Source organism: Alternaria atra (genome assembly GCF_907166805.1).
Source record: "Alternaria atra isolate CS162 genome assembly, contig: 22, whole genome shotgun sequence".
NCBI classification, from domain to species: Eukaryota; Fungi; Ascomycota; class Dothideomycetes; order Pleosporales; family Pleosporaceae; genus Alternaria; species Alternaria atra.
The window spans coordinates 472,632-490,796 of NW_025091320.1; the positions used below are offsets into that span (position 1 = coordinate 472,632).

General features: G+C 51.3%; 4 protein-coding genes across 4 annotated transcripts; 1 reads left to right on the forward strand and 3 right to left on the reverse strand.

Annotated features, from left to right (window-relative positions):
• Positions 1-392: 392 nt before the first annotated feature.
• ALTATR162_LOCUS2911 (uncharacterized protein) lies at positions 393-1,704 on the reverse strand (the record flags this gene model as incomplete). The annotated part of the gene is made up of 2 exons (XM_043310517.1): positions 393-1,052; positions 1,102-1,704. 2 exons carry the CDS (start codon positions 1,702-1,704, stop codon positions 393-395), a joined length of 1,263 nt encoding a protein of 420 aa, XP_043166452.1.
• A 3,175-nt stretch (positions 1,705-4,879) lies between these two features.
• On the forward strand, positions 4,880-6,190 carry ALTATR162_LOCUS2912 (uncharacterized protein; the record flags this gene model as incomplete). The annotated part of the gene is made up of 3 exons (XM_043310518.1): positions 4,880-4,968; positions 5,025-5,573; positions 5,623-6,190. The coding sequence occupies 3 exons, from the start codon at positions 4,880-4,882 to the stop codon at positions 6,188-6,190; spliced, it is 1,206 nt and encodes a 401-aa protein (XP_043166453.1).
• A 1,024-nt stretch (positions 6,191-7,214) lies between these two features.
• ALTATR162_LOCUS2913 (uncharacterized protein) lies at positions 7,215-9,395 on the reverse strand (the record flags this gene model as incomplete). The annotated part of the gene is made up of 5 exons (XM_043310519.1): positions 7,215-7,424; positions 7,476-8,810; positions 8,877-9,044; positions 9,091-9,192; positions 9,246-9,395. 5 exons carry the CDS (start codon positions 9,393-9,395, stop codon positions 7,215-7,217), a joined length of 1,965 nt encoding a protein of 654 aa, XP_043166454.1.
• An 887-nt stretch (positions 9,396-10,282) lies between these two features.
• Positions 10,283-16,950, reverse strand: ALTATR162_LOCUS2914 (uncharacterized protein; the record flags this gene model as incomplete). Its single annotated transcript, XM_043310520.1, has 9 exons — positions 10,283-10,441; positions 10,507-11,787; positions 11,837-13,687; positions 13,967-13,999; positions 14,056-14,101; positions 14,147-14,231; positions 15,057-16,760; positions 16,812-16,896; positions 16,948-16,950. 9 exons carry the CDS (start codon positions 16,948-16,950, stop codon positions 10,283-10,285), a joined length of 5,247 nt encoding a protein of 1,748 aa, XP_043166455.1.
• Between the last annotated feature and the right edge of the window lie 1,215 nt (positions 16,951-18,165).

Here is an 18,165-nt window from a genome sequence, read left to right on the forward strand (position 1 = left end):
AAGAGGTACGATTGAGGTAGGACGTAGGGATGTAGAAGGGCTGAGCCGTAGTTGAGTCAAAATGTGGGTCCGGTGACGATGGAAAAGGCTTAGTGCATCAATTGGCTGTCCGCGCGTCATCCGGCTATCCTGTCACTCTTCGCATAAGTCGCATTCAGACCTCAACATGTACACCGAATGGGCATTTGAGTCACCATCTTGCTGTTTCGTAGCACGAAGCAATGTCGAAAGTCAAGCTTGCTGCCAAAGGCACACGCCCCAGCCAACAACAAACCATCGCGACATTCGCAAACGCAATGCTACATCTTCGTCACGGGATACATATGGCCGAGCTAGGATCTCGAAGAAGGACCTAATATATACATTCATCGGTGATATAGTGCTATCAACTTTTACGCCTTCCAGCGGAATGCAGTAGAGTTCTGCTCGGCAAACGTGGACCCAATTTCACCCCATTTGATCTGGCTGAAGGTGACTGTAGGGGCCTTCTCAATCTGTCGGATTGCCTCGGGGAAACCCTCAGTTGCGTTGCAAGGACCAGCACCGTTCGCAGATCCGTCGAGCCATTGCATGGCACCGCCCTCATCCCACCAGATGCTCAGCGCGAGAACCATACCGCGGGCCAATGCATCGCCCATACCCTTGTGGCCACCGAGCTTGGTGTACATCTCAGCGCCAGGCTGAGCAGAGCAGAACTCCTGGTCCATGGTGATGTTCTGCATGGCGTTCTCGATGACGACACCGTCCTGGACGTACTTTCGCACGATGGCCTGGAGAACGCCATCCTTGGCTGGGAACTGGGTGACAACAGTGAAAGGCTTGGTGGTGTCAACCTTGAGGCCAGGGCCGTAGTAGTCTGGTGAGTTTCGGTGCTTGTACGGGTTATCTCCGCATCCATTCTTGTCGCACAGACCAGCCTTGCCGCATTCGTCGCCAGTGCAGCCGAAGACACCGTCTGTACTGCACGTGTGAGGTGCGATCTGGTTGGCACGAGCATTGGCCTCCCAGATATCCATCTCGTTGCAGCAAACACCTTGGCCCTTGACGTTTCCCTAATACAAGTAAGCCAAAGCATCCGACGAAAAGGTGTTTTGTACTTACTACACCGTTGATCCAAGGAGTGACATAGCACTGAGCATCACAGTATCCTGTACCATACGCAGCACCACCTGGGTTGAGCTGAGATCGTCCGCCGTCGGCTTCCATCTCGCTGAGATAGAGGGCACCGTTCATGCCGCACGGTAGCTTCGACATGTCGACATCAAAGGCCAACTCGTTACCGGTCAACTGCAACATCTCGTAGTTCTCCTCATCCTCGGCTAGAATGTACAGCCTAGGGCTCGCGACTCCACCACTGGGGTTGTACATGTCCATACGGACTTCTCCTCCATTGGTGTAGACACCCATCGTTGAGTAATCCTGGATGCCTTCCATGATGCAGTTCTTGGCGCATGATTCCTCGTCAGGGCAGGCCGTCGGGTCAGGCCCACTGCCCCAGCTTCCACAACCTAGTGTTGAGTTGCCCGCCTGGTGGATCCAATGAGCAGCTGAGTCGGTGACAAGAGCGGTGTTCTGCGATTTGCATCCGCCTGCCTTGGTGCACTTCCACGTGGTGAGCTTGGGGTGAACTTCTGGTGTGCTTCCTGGTGTTTGGGCAGTGGCTAGGCCCAAAAGGGTAGCAGCAATGAGAGCGTAAGGTGCCATTGTGATATAACTAACGGGGTGTAGTCTCGAAGGAAGGAGCTGCGGCACATGCAGAGGAGCGAATCGTGAACATATATATACCTACGTCGATGATTAAGTGAAGCCGAAGTTCTTTCCCGTGCTAGACAACTGTATGCACATGATAATTTAGAAAAGTGCGGGCCACAAGAGCCGCAATATCATATGTAGAGCCTCAACGAGTAAACATCTACAACGGATCTGGCGCCTGTTCTTGTCATTGGCTGGAAGCTTTGCCTCGGCCTCATTATCGAGGCCGTCTTTGTTTCGGACCCTCGCTGTAGGAATTGGACAGCGCAAAACGGTCCGGGAGAACATGCATGGAACCTTCATCAATATAATCGAGACATCGCTATTTGTTCGAATAGATTGCATTTGATGACGGGGTCCCCAGATGAAGGTTCATCGCGGGGCATTTACCCGGTGTTTACTCGGCGCAAAAGAGCTTGACTTATACAAGCAGGTGCGAGCAACTTCGGCATGCTTTTCGCGACTACAAGACCACCGGTAGTACGCCGCTGAGCGCGTAGTTGAAAGCACTACTTGCGAACGTCGAGAAAAGCAATGCGTGCGGGGGAAACTAACCTGGTTATAGGGAGAGCGGTCCGATACTTCTGGTGTGCAGCGGCACGGGTTTAATCCAATCTTTTTACTTTTGAATAAGCACCTCTTCGCCAGCCTTGTTTGCCATGATCATAGGCTATCGAATTTGTGACACAACTTCGTTCAGTTTGGTCTTTCGTTAGGCCAGCCGTCTTTGGTCTGGACCATGCCTCCCCATCATGTTTCCTCACTAGGTCGACTGTCAAGGTGATCCACGGGATTAGTACTCGCGATGAGACGGATACGAAGAGCCCGGTGCAGCGACTCAGAGGTGGAAGCGTTGGTTTCATGTTCATCGGTTTCCGAACCTCGTTGGGCCCTGCCACAATGACTGAACGACGAACGATTGCCGTATATCTCTTACTGTGCCGTCGTCGATAAGATTGAAGCTCCTTAAGGAAGATCATCCCTAGAACACTCTGAGCGGTGTACCTCCTATTGTTGCCCTATGTACGACTGGGCATATCTTGGCCAGCTCTTCCATCACTATATTGGTCGGATGCGTCCGGATACTGATCGGATATGAACCTGGAGGATAGATGCATGTCAAAGCGCCCCTCGCTCGCTGCAGCTCAAGGGGTTGTCTTTGTGTTTGGGGCAAAGCAAGTCTGGTATTTTCCGTGGTAGACGTATCGAAATGACGATACATCCGTCATTCGCTGTAACGCAGGAAGATGTCTAAGCAGTACTCGAGTAATTGAAAGTAGGTAACGTTTCGGATGTCGGGTAGGATGTTGGGGTACGTTAACTGTCAACTTCTGCTTAGCAGAGATTGTCGCACAGTCTAGTCTGATAGGGTGGCTGTCGAAGGCAGATTGGGTCAGTATCCACTATCGGGACTATAGTCAAGTGGGTCTTGAGCTATGGTGAAACCCCCAAGCAGCGGCCCTGCACCGCAGTAGTGCCGAAGGAGGCTCCAACGACCTTGGCGTTTGCATTTCCGCATGCCAAATTAGGGCACCTTGAATGACGCCCATAGTTCTCCGCATTCGAGAACACTGACGGGATCGCCGCGCCGACAACATCAGTTGCGCCACGATACCTTGATTGACCAACAGGATTGAATTGCGACTTGTTGTGGGTGTAGACTAATAAACGAGCAAGAAAGCAAAGTCTTCATCATTGCTTCTGGCACAAGCCGCCATTAAGCACCTCGAGAGTCGGGATGCTACATACCCCTACAAACGGTCCCACTTCGGTGATATCCAGTTAGTGCGGAAGCTGTGAACGGATCCGGCCTCCTTCCTTTGCCCAAGTTGGACAAGGAACGCTGGAAACAATTCGCTGGTGACATTCACAGGGGACCAAGGAGCCCACCCTCTCAACATTTTGCGAGTCGTCAATAGGCTATGTTGCATATAGAAAAACCAGAGCAAGGTCTTCTTGACTTCTTTTTTTTCTTTTGTTGTTGTTCTATTGTAGTACCGTCGTCACTCGTGAGTCGACAGCCAATGGGCAGCTGTACATCGTTCAGCGCGCCTCATTGACTTCCAGAACCTACAATTCAAAATCAGCAGCCGCGGAGTCGGAAGCCACCTCTAAGCACACCAACACTACCGGGGAACTGGAAGGACTTTGGGTGGCGTGGAGGCGGAGGTTCGGCACGGCTCGGGGAAGGTGTACCAGCTACTGCTAGAGTTTGCCTCCCACATCTCTAGTTCTAACGGCGTGGATGTAGTAGCACTCTTCGGAGGAGAGCACAAATAAGAATGCGCAATTGCGCAGCATGTTTTGCTCCTCTGAATGACAAGGCTAAGCAAAGCTGTCAGAACACGGAACGGTTCGTGTGCCCTGTAGACCCGCCCAAACACGGCACTTGAATCTGCCTGTACATCTTGCAAGGCTTTTGCTCTTTTGGATCCAAAAGCAGTTTGACATCTAGTATGATCGTCATTTCTCCTTTCGCTCCTTTGGGTAAAGTGGGCCCCATCGGAGCTCCTTCCTCGCCATTAGAGTTGACCTCGACGCGGTGACGTCCACGCGTGCATGATCCCGAACCCAGTTTGACTCGCTAAAAGCTCCCGACTCAAGCGCCCGCTGTACGCCTCATGAATTAGAAGCACTATCCTGACAAAAGTATAAAGAAACTTCTCCGACTGGGGATTTAGCTGAGCACTAGGAACATATCCGATTCTCTTTTAGCGGCGAAGTGGCTTTGTGTATGGCGCCAAGCGTGGCCTGACAGTCCCTTTATCCGCATGGCATAGGCTTAGCGAAGCACGTTGCCGATCTTCCAGCGCCTGGCCATGTCGCTCTGCCCCACAAAGAACCTGGCTCGAACAGTAACCTGTGTCGACTACCGTCGCAAGGATACCCAGAGGAGCTTCGGTTTTCTTGCTAACAGTATTCTAGCGTTCACAATGCCAGGACAGACACGGCTCGGAGAAAGTGTTGAGACGTCTGTGAGGCGAGATCGTCGACGAGGGGAAGCCAGAGTCTCAAAATACAATATGCTGCAAAAGATCGTGTTCGAATCGTGGCTTTCAAGACTCATAAATCCTCCTCCTCGCCTACATAACCTTATTTTGACGATTCTCCCGACACACCGCCGAGTATGGAGGACCGAAGTGGTACGGTGTTGGCTATAGCCATCACATTCATGATCTTAGCATGGGTCACTGTTGGACTTCGGTGCTATGTCAGGTATGATCTACTTCCCGAATCCAGGTTTCTCACCACGTTACTGACCGAACATGTAGAATCTTCATGGTCAAAGGTTTCGGCATCGACGACTATTGCATGGTCGTCACACTATGCTGCTTCACAGGATATCTGGCGTCCCAAATTGGCGGCGCGGTCCATGGCACAGGCGTACGCCGTGAAAAACTCTCCGATGAAAGCGCGCAAACGGCCCTTCACTTCTGGTTCTTCTGCGAGGTATTCTACACAGTATCGACATGTATGCTCAAGATCGCCGTCGGGTTTTTCTTGCTGCGGATCACCGTTTCCCCAACGCATATCTGGATCATCCGATTGATCATGGTCGTCTCTGCAATCGTTGGAGTTGCATACACGTCGGTGGTTATCTTCCAGTGCAAACCGGTCTCCTTTTGGTGGGACCTGGACCCCACTCACAAGGGAACTTGCCTGTCATCGACCCTGGTCATGAACTTTACGTTTGTCGTCTCTGGACTCAATGCGTTTGCGGACTGGGTATTCGCGATGCTCCCTGTTCTCATTGTCAAGGATCTGCACATGAAGAAACGCATGAAAGTCGTGGTCGCTGGAGTTATTGCTCTTGCCGCAATGTAAGTTGTCAGCCCCTTGTTTACTAGCATATCTGACCAAGATCAACAGTGGCTCGACAGCAACGATCATCCGCCTTCCTTACACGACCACAATGAAGGGATACAAAGGCGACTTCCTCTACCGAACAACAGACTTTGCGATTTGGAGCACGGTAGAAGTAGGATTGGGCATAACAGCTGGCTCTATTGCGACTCTGAGGCCGCTCATGAAGCAGGCTCTTGAGATCACTCGCTCCGCCTCAGCCCTACCATGGAGTAAACCATCGTTGAATTCAGGACCGATTCAGTCGGGACAACAACTCAGCAACCTCAAACAAACGATCAAGAAGTCGACCACAATCACGACTTCTAGAGCTCGAAGAGAGAGCGCCGACTCCGACGAGGAAAGGTTCTTGAGTGGCAGAAGTCTACCATCTGAATCATGGCAACAACAATCAGGATTGCCTGGTTATGTTACATCTACAGTCCTGGATGAACGTGGGCAGCGACAAACAACGGAAAAGAGCCGTAAACACATAGCGGACCTGGAAAGGAGAGGTAGCCCCGGTGCGGCCAGCGACGCTACTATTGACAGCAAGTCAACAGGAAAGGCGGCAAAGGTACACGAGCGCTTCTAGCCGAAGGTCTCTTAATAAATTACATAATAGATACCCCTAAGCAATACAGTTTAACGTTATTTGGCCCCTCCTTTCATCTATGCGATGTCAATGACCACTAGCTGTCAACTCAGCGATGTTCGAGCCAAACTCTAGTTTGTTTCCAATTCTGAAATTCCTCATCTAGTACCAGCCAGCATAGGCCCGAACAATAACTATGTCCCCTATTTCACCTTCCTCTCTTCCTCCTCGTCCTCACTTACTTCCCCTTTCATCATCTTTCTCGCTTTGTCGAGCCACTTTCGATGGTAGTCAATTCCAGTCGTAATTCGTGCAGCTGTTTTTTTCAATATATCGGTAGCTTCGATCGCGAGTTCGACATCGCCAACCAATACCATGGGTTCTGACCGATGAAGCTCTGCTGCATTTGTCCATTCGGTCCAGCATCTCTTGGCCTCGGCGAGCCTGATTACAACACTAGAATATCTATAGAATGCGTTGAGAAGGCAAGATTTTGATTTTAATTTTTTTTATGAAGAGAGATTTCTGACGTACGCTGTCGGAGAAGCGATGGCCGCCATCCAAGAACTTATTCTGGCGTAGCTGGAGAGCCAGTTCGACCATTTCTACATAACATAGTAATATAGCTACAAGACAGGGCAATCGGCATGTACTTGAGAGCTTGCTTAAGGAAACAGCACATGAACATGGGTACATCAGCATATGAAAATGGGTTAGCAAACGTTGGTCTGGTGAATATTCGCCAAGTCAGCAGATATGGCGGAGACTGCAGCCCTTCGTCTTGGGAGTCCGTTAATCAGGGGTTATCATAAGCAACGAGTGAAGGCTTGTTTACCTAGAACACTCACTGTTGCATATTATAGGAAGCAAATTGCCACTCAGCGTCACGTGGCTGATAGGGGAAAGGACCAGACTTATTCACGGAGGAAGAACGTGAAAATGAAGTTGTCATCCCTGATTACATTACCTAAATATATATGCTCGACGCTGCTGCCACAGCTATTTAACACCTATATACATTTGACTACCATAGTATGTCCGAAAATGCAGTCCTTAGCACCTCGGTCCTCGTCTTCTGCATCTCCGGCGCGATGCCCACCAGATCCAGGATATCGAGACACTTTCGCGCATCGTCCTTTGCATCTTTGAGTAAAGGATCCGCCGAGAGGGGTAGGCCGTTGTGGCTAGGTGAAAGTGGTTGTGCTTGTTGGCCTAGAATGCGTGCCATGAGGAGCTAGGATCAATGTCAATAACCAAGCAACGCTACATGGCGAGTACAACTTACCGCTTCTTCAAAAGCACGGTGCTGGAACACCCACCACACACTAGCGTCGATCCTAAGATACTCCCAGAAGTGAAAGAAAGACTGCAATGCCATCCTAGCTGCGTCCAGCGCACCTTTGACGTCGCAGGGCACACCCTCGGCGGGGTTTTCGTCAGCCTGGATCGCCATGACGCAGTGCCAGAAGTTGCTTCGAAAGAATAAGTTCTGCCGCAGACTGCGTGGGTTTGTTTCTGCCATGGTTCGTATGGTAGCATCATCAGACGCTGTGAGATCTGCTGGGAAACTCTTGTGGAGAGCAAAGTATTCGTTAACAAGCTCAGCCTTGTGTGAGATTGAGGAAGTCAAAGGCGTTGCTAGTGACCGTGGTATACAAACAGTACGAGATACGAGATTGGCCATGTGCCACATGGAGCGGATGTATCTCCGATCCGAGAGCTCATACGGAGGATAAAGATCATGGTTCGAAGCAATGTTGCTGATGCTCATGGGGTTGATTACGGGGTCCGTCGCGCCGTTGCTCGAAGCCCCATTCGGTATGTAGTCATCAAGATCATCGCTCAACGACTCTGGCTGTATGTCTGAGAAAACACTCGTCGGTGGGAGCTTGAGCAGAACAGTGAGAAACGTGTCCTGGAAATAAATGGCTTGCCATAGCTTCCGCCGTTGTTGCTTATCGCTCTTTGAGCACCGAGGCGCAATTACATCAGGGTCGCGATGTAATCCCATGGCGTATGCTTGCCGTACTAGAACGCCACCAAACGCCCATGCGTCAGAGGCATGGTTGTCATTCATTAAGAAATATCCTATCAGGACCATGGCCTGAAGTGTCCTGACCGAAGCTCGACTGAGGTACGATGATATCCGCAATGCTTGCTGGGCAGCTGATATGTAAAACTCGGCAATCTGCGCCCGCTCGCGATTATCAGTGGTATGGATGAACTGCGTACCCATGGCATATACAACAAAGTGGAGAGCTACTAGCACAGGATCAGCCGTATGCTTCTCTTCCTGTGACAGCGACCAGAAGCGTTCATAGTCGGCATAGAAGTTCCTACGATGAACCATAGGATACACAGGGTCGACAGCATCGAAATACTTGTCAACCAGGATATCAGCCTGCTCTCTTGCTGGCAGCACGCCAACGACCTCGGCAAGACCGCCGCGACTCGTCCAGTAGTTAGCAAAAGGGTGTTCGGATCCTAGACCAAAGAAAGGTGCAGGCGTATGATTGGAATATGGTATGTTGGATAACAGGAATGGTGAAGATCCCGATGACGATAATGAGACGCTCCGGTATTGTGTTCTGATGGGTGTTGGTGGCACCTGAATGTGAACCTGATGGATGGGTCAGCAACAAGTCCCACCTCCGCGAAAAGACGCCCATAGCCCGGCACTCCGAACAGGTGGGTCGAGATGGGTTCGCAGGAACTCTGCATGATACGACAGGAACAAGGAATTTTTATTACCTGAATGGGCGGCTTGCCATGTGGCTGCGGGTCGCTGCCAAGCTGCAACGAAGGCCTCGCGCTGGTTTTTCTGGACCGTCCCGCAGTGCGACCGGCGCCAACCCTGTACACGGTGTCAGCAGAAGCGCAACCCATGATGCCATGAGAACTTGCTTGTCTACAGAAGATGCGATCAAGTTGGCGATTTCGGAATATCTGCATATTGATTGTCGCTTGATGCAGGCCAAGCAATGAGGACGAGTGCGATCACACTGGCTTCTGGTTCAGTCTTCAGCTGCATTGGCGCCAGAGCAATGCAACTCACTTTGGTCTTGCGCTCGACACACTCCTCGCAGCTCAGGGTGGGTTTGTTGCGCTTTTGCTTCTTCCTTGGTGGCGCGTCGCCTTGGGTGCCCGTTGCGCTGGTCGTAGATGGATCAGGACTTGTCGAGGGCTGCGTCCCTTGGTCATCCATTCTTGTGCAGCGCCGGGTGGCGATCGGGATTGCGCGTGAGCTTGGTCCGAGTGCTTGATTATTCTCAGCAATACGACAGGATCCAAGCGGCTGCGGTGGGCACGACGTTGGCGGGAATAAAAGTGAGGGTTGAAGTATTTCCGCGCTGGAGCGACGCGCCCCATAAAGGACACCGAGGTTGCGTGGGGACAATGTGGAGTTCATGCCAGCCACTGCTTGGCACCAGGCGTGAGACAAGGCCTAGAACCTATCGTCCGCTACGACGTCAGTTTTGTCAGTTGCGCGTCAGTTTAGGCAATAGATCATCTCAAACGCAAATACAATGGCGAATGACAGCTCCAAGTCATGTAGAGATTTGTTGAGATGCGGTACGTCATCGCCATCTCCAAACGGCTTCGAAGCATCAACGCGTACGAGGCCGGCAAAGAACAATGCCGTAAATTCCTTGTGCGGCATGCTGCATCAGACGAAGATGGATTGGCATATCAGACGAGTCATCGGTGTGCGGCTTGTTCTACTAACGGAAGATTGCGTAGCTGGCGTCGGATATCCCCCGTCGGGGGTTATGCTATTCCCGGAGCGTCGGCAGTCACTACCGGGCCAAAATTGCTCCTGACAGCATGGTGACAGATTTGGTCGTGAGCAGATTGCGAAGATGTTGAGAGAATAGTTTCGGCATGTGCCATATCATATTCGAGAGGAGACGTATAAGCAAAATCAAGAAGCCGTTGCTCTCACACGGAGCGTCGAAACATCTCTCCCTTCGGTCTTGAGACTTGTCGAAACAGTATCCCATATCCTTGCATACATCCTGAGAATTGCGTGTTCAGTTTCTTACAGTACTCTTGTCAAAGATCCAATCAAACCACGAACCAAAGACATGTCCCTCAAGTATACTGCCTCATGGCATCGCGATAGCCTTTACCCCCGCGCATGTCGTCTTCAAACGCCTCAGCAACCTCGAGCACGCGCTTAATGTGCTCCATGCTGAAGACCGACTTCTCGGCGAGAGCGATAGACTGTGACGTCTTGACCGTATTCTTGATCTGCAGTCAAAGTTAGCAGTCTGTTTTCCACTTTCTGTACGTGCTGAAAAGGATAAAATACATACCTGTCGTCCATTCATGTTTCGCTTGCTCAACTCATCAAAGTCCGCCTCGGTAAACGGCTTCATCACTTCCTCGATATTTTCTACCTTCACCTTCACCTCCCCACCCTCTTTCATACTGTTCTTGCTCTTCTTCTTCCTCGTCTTTTCCGTCTCAGCTTCTCGACCCATCTGCTCCACCTTGCCGATATGATGTTCCCAGATCTTCTTCCTCGCCTTGGCTTGCAGATTCTCATACCGGATACCCATGTGAATCCTACTCTGGAACGCTTCATCGAACGTCTCTACACGGTTCGTCGTCAAAAAGAGGATGCCTTGGTAGTACTCCGTCAAACGCAAAAAGACGGACACAAGGCTATTACGATGGATATCGTGGGGTTGACGCGCTTCGAGGAAGACATCTGCTTCGTCGAGGAGGAGGATAGCGCCCCAGGAGTGCGTAATGTCCATTATGCGATTGAGATCGGTTTCGAGTGAGCGGCTGTTGGTGCCTAGTTCGCCGGCCGAGACAGCATAGAGCGGACACTTCAGGTACTCGGCGATAGATTCACCAGTCAAGGTCTTTCCCACACCAGGTGGTCCATGGAGGACGACGTTGAGACCTTTGCCCTTGCCTTGGATCACGTCGTCGATCGTCTTCGCGGCGTTGAAGCAATGGGAGGAGACTAGGCCTTTGAGATTCTGCTTGATGCGACTGGGTAAGACAAGTTTGTCAAAGGCCTCAGCATTCCACTTGATCTCATCGATGCCGGACAGAGAAAACTCGAGCCAAAGTTTCTCCGAGAAGGCGAAACCAAGCACGACTGGAGACGCAATAAGTAACTCCTCTTCCGTGAAGACCTGCTGCTTAGTTTCATTGCCATCTTCATCGGTTTCGATTTGCTTATCAGGACTGTCACCTCTCTCCTTGTCAACCACACTCTGTGGCACGCGGATGGGGTGCTTCTTGCCCTTCTTGTCTTTCCACATGACGATGCGCATTTTGTCTTGCTCTTCCTTCTCTTCTCCCTCCTCCTCGGATCCACAGCAGCAATCTTCATCCTCGTCGTCGTCTTCATCATTCTCCTCGTTCTGTGCTAGCTCATCCTGCTTGAGGTACGAGAGCGGATAGTTGGGATTGATGCGACGGAAAATGGCCGGGTCCACCATGACGCGGCCATTGATGATGAAGCGGATAATGTTATTCTTGTGCTTCATGTACGCGATGCCCTTCTGTAGGCGGTAATTCATGCCTTGGAGAGCGACAAATTTCTTGCCTCGCTCAATGAGTTTGTTCTTGACGCCCTGCAAAATGATCAGCCAACGTACGCTCTATGCTCCAGTCATTACTCACCTCGGGATCTTTGTGGTACTCTAGCGGATACGCCGAGAGGCTGGTAATCTTCTTGTGGCCTTTGAAGGCTTGTATCGTAATCTGGTGATCTCCGAGGCCGAAAGACTTTCCGTCGTACTCCAGGTACTTGCCGTCTACGTACCATGACTTGATTCCGGTCATCCAGCTCTCGTACTCGTACGCCGTGTCTACCTTGAAGCAGCGTGGGTCGTCCTTGTTATGGTATGTGGGCGTGAAAGCGATCGTGTTCGGTTTGAACAACGCCCAAACAAGATCGTATGTGATTGTGCCTGCTTTGAGCATAGGCCGTAGAGCCTTCCGTGTTGCCGTATAATCTTCATCAATGTAGCTCAAGAGAAGTTTGCATTGTGCAATCTGCTGCTTTAGGCGCTTCTGCTCTTTGGACTTCTTCGCCTTCTTCAGCTTTGGCTTCAGCGTCTTCTTGATATAGACCTTTAGCTCATTGTAGTAGTGGAAAAGCGTGTGAGGATCAATCTGCGGTATGTCTTCTACAAGACTAATACTCTTGCAGTCTTTGAACACCTCTTGAAGTGCGTTGCGAAGTAGCTTGGATTTGATATCCAGTTGAGTCTCTTGATACTTGCCTTCCCAGTTGAGTCTCCTGCGCACCGTAAACACGCAGTCAAACTCGTCCTTTTGGTCGGAATTACTTTCAACGAGTTTCCAGTCATGGATCTTCATATCGAAGACTTGATCAACGCGCTTGAATTCAAATGCATTCTTCTTAACGGGCTTCTCGAGCTTCGTGGTAGATACGGCTGCAGCGGTAGCGGCAGCGTTGAGAGAAGCCTTCTGAGCCTTGAGACTCCTGAGGATACCACTCACTTTGACCACTTGGGTGTCTAGATCATCTCCCGGGAGTGGAGGTTCTGGTGGCGGAGTTGGCGGGACAGGAGTTTCGGCATCGGATATTGAAGAATCTGACGATGATGCAGAGCTCTCGACCTTCTTTGACTTCTTGGCCTTGCGCTTTGCCTTCGCTTTCGCTTTCGCCCGCTCACGTTTCGACTTCTCATCTTCCGAACTCGAATCACTGCTAGAGGAGCTTGAAGTGTCCGAGGTGCTGTCGTCGCTAGAGCTCTCAAGCTTCTTATTCTTCCTCTTCCTAGCTTTCGCTCGTAAAGCTTTGCGTCGGCTCGTCTTGTCGTCATCGTCTGACTCAGAGTCGGAGCTTGAGTCGGAAGAATCAGATGAAGTCTCATCCTCGCTCACGAGATTGTGCTTCTTGCTCTTACTCTTCTTGCTCTTCGCCTTTGCTTTCTGTTTCTTCTTCTCTGCTGCTCGCTTCGCAGCCAACTTCCGTTTCTTCTTACGCTTGGCCTTCTCAATCTCGCCATCGTAATCCCACTCGCTGTCGCTCTCAGAGTCACTAGTGTCGGATGCAGAGCTCTCATCAGCCTTACGCCTCGACTTCTTCGATGCGTTTTTCTCCTGCTTGTCGGTCTTCTTCTTTGCAATGATCACCTCGACTTTTGGCACTTCAGTCTCCGGTGGAGGAACAGGAGTTTGCTTCTCTTCAGTCGTCTGGCTTTGGTCAACCATTTGGGTCTCTATGGTTTCCTGTGAAGATTCCATCCTTCGCTCGTGGAGAGAGAGATCGTCCGACTCGGAGTTTACCGATGGTGTCGCTACAATGACTGGTGAAGACAATGAGGTATCGGAGAGCTTCTTGCTTGCTTTTTCAGGCAAGGGAGGAATGTCGTGGGAAGCTTTTGAAGTATCCGGTCCGTTCATGGGTTCCAGACTTTCCAAGATGCGAGACTGTCTCTGTACTATCGCTCGACTGTTGAATGTGTCGCTTGACGAGAGGACTTTGAAGGACTCGTAACACTAGGAAGTAAGAGTTGAGATGTACATGAAACAAAGCAATTACAGTTGAGTCAGTCTCAGGGTAGAAGAAGACAGTGGAGAGCCTGTGTCTCACACCTTTTATCCACAAGCAGAGCCTCACTCTGCGTCTATAATCGACCCACAATACTTGCTAATCAGATCTCTTTCCCCCCCAACACCGCTACCAGGCTACAGTCTTGTGTGATGTCGTTCTCAATTACCCTGCAGTGACTGACTGCTAATCTGGCAAATGACGAGCGCTGCCTAGGGAAACGTAACAAGGCTGAATTTGTTGAGAACGAGTATATTCGACTAGACCATTAATCACCATATCAATGCAGGGTCTTCATGAGTGAGGCCGCACATACCTGGTGAACACGTTCGCCTAAATCTGCTGCCTGGAAACCGACCTTCCTGTGCGAGAAACGTTTCGTCAATGTATTGGCCCGAGTAGGTTACGATGCATAGACCGGCTGAGAAGATGGCGATTTTGCGACCGGTGAGTAGGTAGCCAATGTTATGGCGAAGCGTAGCTCAGCCTCGTCTGACGAAGAGTTCAGCCTCGCAGGTGCCTGTGTGGAAGCGCTCGCTTTCGCCGGTTCCAATCAAGCCGTCGAGATAGACTCGCACCTCTAGTGCTCAAGACCATAGATCAAAATCACGACACCCATACATTGCGACTACGTATAGCTCTTATACCTGCAAGTAGTTCGGCGACGCTGCGGCTATCATCTACATCGGCCTGCCTTGCGCTTCCGGTGGCGTAATACCACCCTGTCCTCGCGACGCACACGCGTCTTATCGAAATGGCTCGACAATTGATGTTGTGTCCCATGCTGACCTGCAGTGATGGTGGTTCGTGTGTCGTGGTAAGTGGCCAGACGGTGGAAGGAATGCGCTAGCTGTATCGGCTGAGCATCCGAGTGCATTAGCGAGCACCTGTGGAGTGCTCGTCTCACTCCCCCTCTAATATATGTAGTATAGAGGCATATACATTTAGTGCCTCTGTGATTAGGAAGCTCTTGATCGGAAGCATCTAACATTCTCTAGCAGTCCGAAAGCAATTGGTATATCTGAGGAACAGCGAAGCCAACCTCATCCTTACAGACTCATACAGACTCAAAACAATGTCTGACTACGAAAGAAAAGCGCTGCGCAACACTCCATCAATGCATAGGGCACCATGCAGTATGCGCCAACCACGCTTCGTGCACACATGTGATACGCTGACCAGACGCCAACCGCAAGCTTCCTGATCTGTCATGCAAGTTCTCCAAATAACGCCCCGCATTCCCCAAAGCAGAGTACAAGGTTATCGACGCAATGCACGAGTTTTGCCGTCGCTGCAGCGATATAGGTACTCATGAACTTGTCTTCTTCTTGCCAAAAGTCATGTGTCCTAGCCCATGCTCCTTCGCATCCTTCATCTCGCTCTCAGGCTTTCCATCAGGTAGATCGTTGGTGGAAGCTGCTCCCGAAATGTGGTACTTTAGGCTCTCGGCAACTCCACTAATATGGCCCCCGCCCTTGTGTGACCCAGTAGGGTGGTCTATGGATCGCGAGTCACCAGCAGCATTACTAGAGTTATCTAGGCGATCTGATAGCTTGGGGTGCGAGGCTGGCGCTGCCGGTCCGCTCCCACTAGCCTCTGTACTTGCTCGAGAACCATTTGGCTCTGTCACAACTTCTTCTCCGTTCGGGCCATGTGATCGGACATCCTTGGTGTCGCTCTCGCCACTATCCCTTCGTCCCGGAGCGTTGACAATGTTGGTGTTGTTCTTGTTCTCGCTTCGGACACTATTGGCCCGGCTGATATCTGAATCAGCATTGGGTGGGCTTGCTGTACGAACACCTAGATCTTTGTCTTCGGACGGCTCCACACCCTTGGTACCCCTCCAATCTGCGGGTTTCGCTTGTGAAACGGGCTCACCCTCTTTTGGTTCTGTGATGACAACGCCAGGCCGACCTTCGTCGCTAGAAAGCGCGCGCCAGACTACCGCTATCCGCTCGAAAGCTTGTGTACCTTTACGTGAAGAGCCTTTGATGCCGTCCATGGCCTCCCATGCGATCTCAAAGATGCCAGATTGGTCAACATTGCCATTTTGCTCAGGACCGTTGCCTTCAAAGTATGTGTTGAACCACACGTGCGCGACAGCGGTGACCATGGTCAGATCGAAGGCGGCTTTGTTACGGCGCTCGACGTCGATGTTGATGTCATTGGTAGGAAGGACCACACGCGTGGACGGACGGAAGACGACATCGCCGGTGCCCATGGGTAGGCTCTCGCGCGATGCTCTCGGCTCGGAAGCGGTACCATCGACGTTGTTCTGTTGTTCCAGAGAGGAAGTGGAACCGTTCTTGGAACCTTCGCTAGTTTTTGATGGGCCGAAACCGTTCTTGTACATGACTTCTTGCACCGCCTGTGCCATGCCGGTAGTCTTGACTTCGCCTCGCACAATTTCTCTCTCGTCCCGTGTGAAGGTATGAAAGTTCTTAATAAGCTTGCCGTCCTCGACGAAGCCCTCGACTTGTATCTTGACGCCATCTCTGAGGCCCCAGCAGTGCACTTCAAGAATTTCGACCTGTCGTTCCACATATATCTTGCCGTGTTTCGCCCAGCGATCGACGTAGTCTATCCAACGCAGTTGGCTGGGAATACTGACGCCTTTGCCCATGTTTGGGCGCATGCGCCGCTCAGTGAAGCGGTCCAGAGCCTTGTGCACCGGCCAGCCTTCTTCGCTGATCAGATAACTGCAACTAGCAGTTCCTGATCGCCCCTTTCCGGCTTTACAGTGGACCACGACGACTCTCCCCTCCTTCTCGTGTAGCCAGTTGCGCATGCTGGCCATGATGTTTGGTATAAGGGCGAAAGGCGGCGGGTGATGGTCGGGGAAAGGGTAGTGATAGACGCGATTGTAGACCTCTGAATCTGGATAGCCTGTCCCTTCTGCGCGAAACTCCCATATGGCCCAGTCGTCGCCATGTTTAGCGTCGAGAAACTTTACGAGCGAGTCGAGCGGGTTGCGGTAAGCGCGCTGCGGGTAAGTGCCGCTGGGGCCTGATGTAGCAATTACTGGAGTATGTCAGACGGCGAACAATGCTACGAGTCGCAGGGCGGATTTACTGTTGTCTGTCACATAGCATAGATCGAGACCGGCTTCAGCATGTCTGGCGCGAGGACCGGCTACAAGTTGCCGTAGTAGCGATGCCTACGGTGGTCAGTTCGAATGTCCACGGTGCCATTTTCCTTTTATGCGCACCATTATTCCGACAATCGTCTTTTGTGTATGGGTGCAATATTCGGTGTTGGCACATGGCGACAGTTGAGGCGCGAGGGATGCTGGCTCTAGGCGGGCAGGCGCGACCGAAAGGTGGGTACGTCACCCTGCACGCACCCAGCGCTAAGCTTCTGGTTCCTGCCCAGACCCTCACGCCTCCCCGCAACAACACCAACTTTTTGGCTCGCCACACGCCTCACAGCCACACATTTTCACACTGCTGACATGGGCCTATCTACGCAAAACGTGCTACCAACCCATAATTCGTGTCGCATATGACAATGGTCGTTTCTAGCTAACAATATGCCGACCTACCCGACACAGCCTGATCCGTCTGTCCGCGCCATCAAGCATGACACACCCCAGCCTGGTCTCATTGGGCGCCTCTTAGTACGCGAGAGCTCTTCACCTAAACAGGCTGCATGGTCACATATCCAAAAAGAAAGAGCTATTAGGGTGCCCTCCTTCGATCCAAGCTCGCGCCACCACTCTCCAGCCAACGTTCCTAGTTATTCTGCTATGTCAATTTCTCCCGTGCTAAGCCAACGTCGATGACAGAGATACTTGAATGCCAAAGAATTAGTGAACTTGAGATGAGTATTGCTCCTAGGCCCAACTTACAGCTTATGCTGGCGTAGCATCGAGTTCGTAGGTATCAGTCATAACAGCGCGTTGACGCTGGCGCAGAACAGTACGAGCAAGAGCAAGAACCCCTATTACGACTGTCATAGCTGCAAGGTATGTTCCGGTTATACTGAATCCCAACTCGGTAGCCGCTGAACTGGATTGCGAAGAGACATCCATGATGCTGTGTTGGGCCAGCGAGGGTACGATGACTACTTCCATCAGTACGCGAATACTGTAACATTGCGGAGAGGAACCTTCGCACGAGTCTAGTGAAACAAAACTAATCGACGATATCGACACTGGGAAAAGGCAGTAGTAGGGAAGTTGGACGAAAAGAGCTATGGAGTGTATGCCAGAGATTATCTGGCTTCTTCCTCCGGGGGAGAACTCTTTACACTAAGTATACATCGATCCTCACATATCTTCTGCCTGGCCACTGTATCTGCAAATACAGCAGAAGACGCTTTTTTTCGGCGATGCGTCGAGCTTGAAATATCCGCGACTTTGCGACATAGGTTCAAACCTTTCCGGCGACAGCGACTCCAATGCGCTATTGGTTACCACATCTCAAGA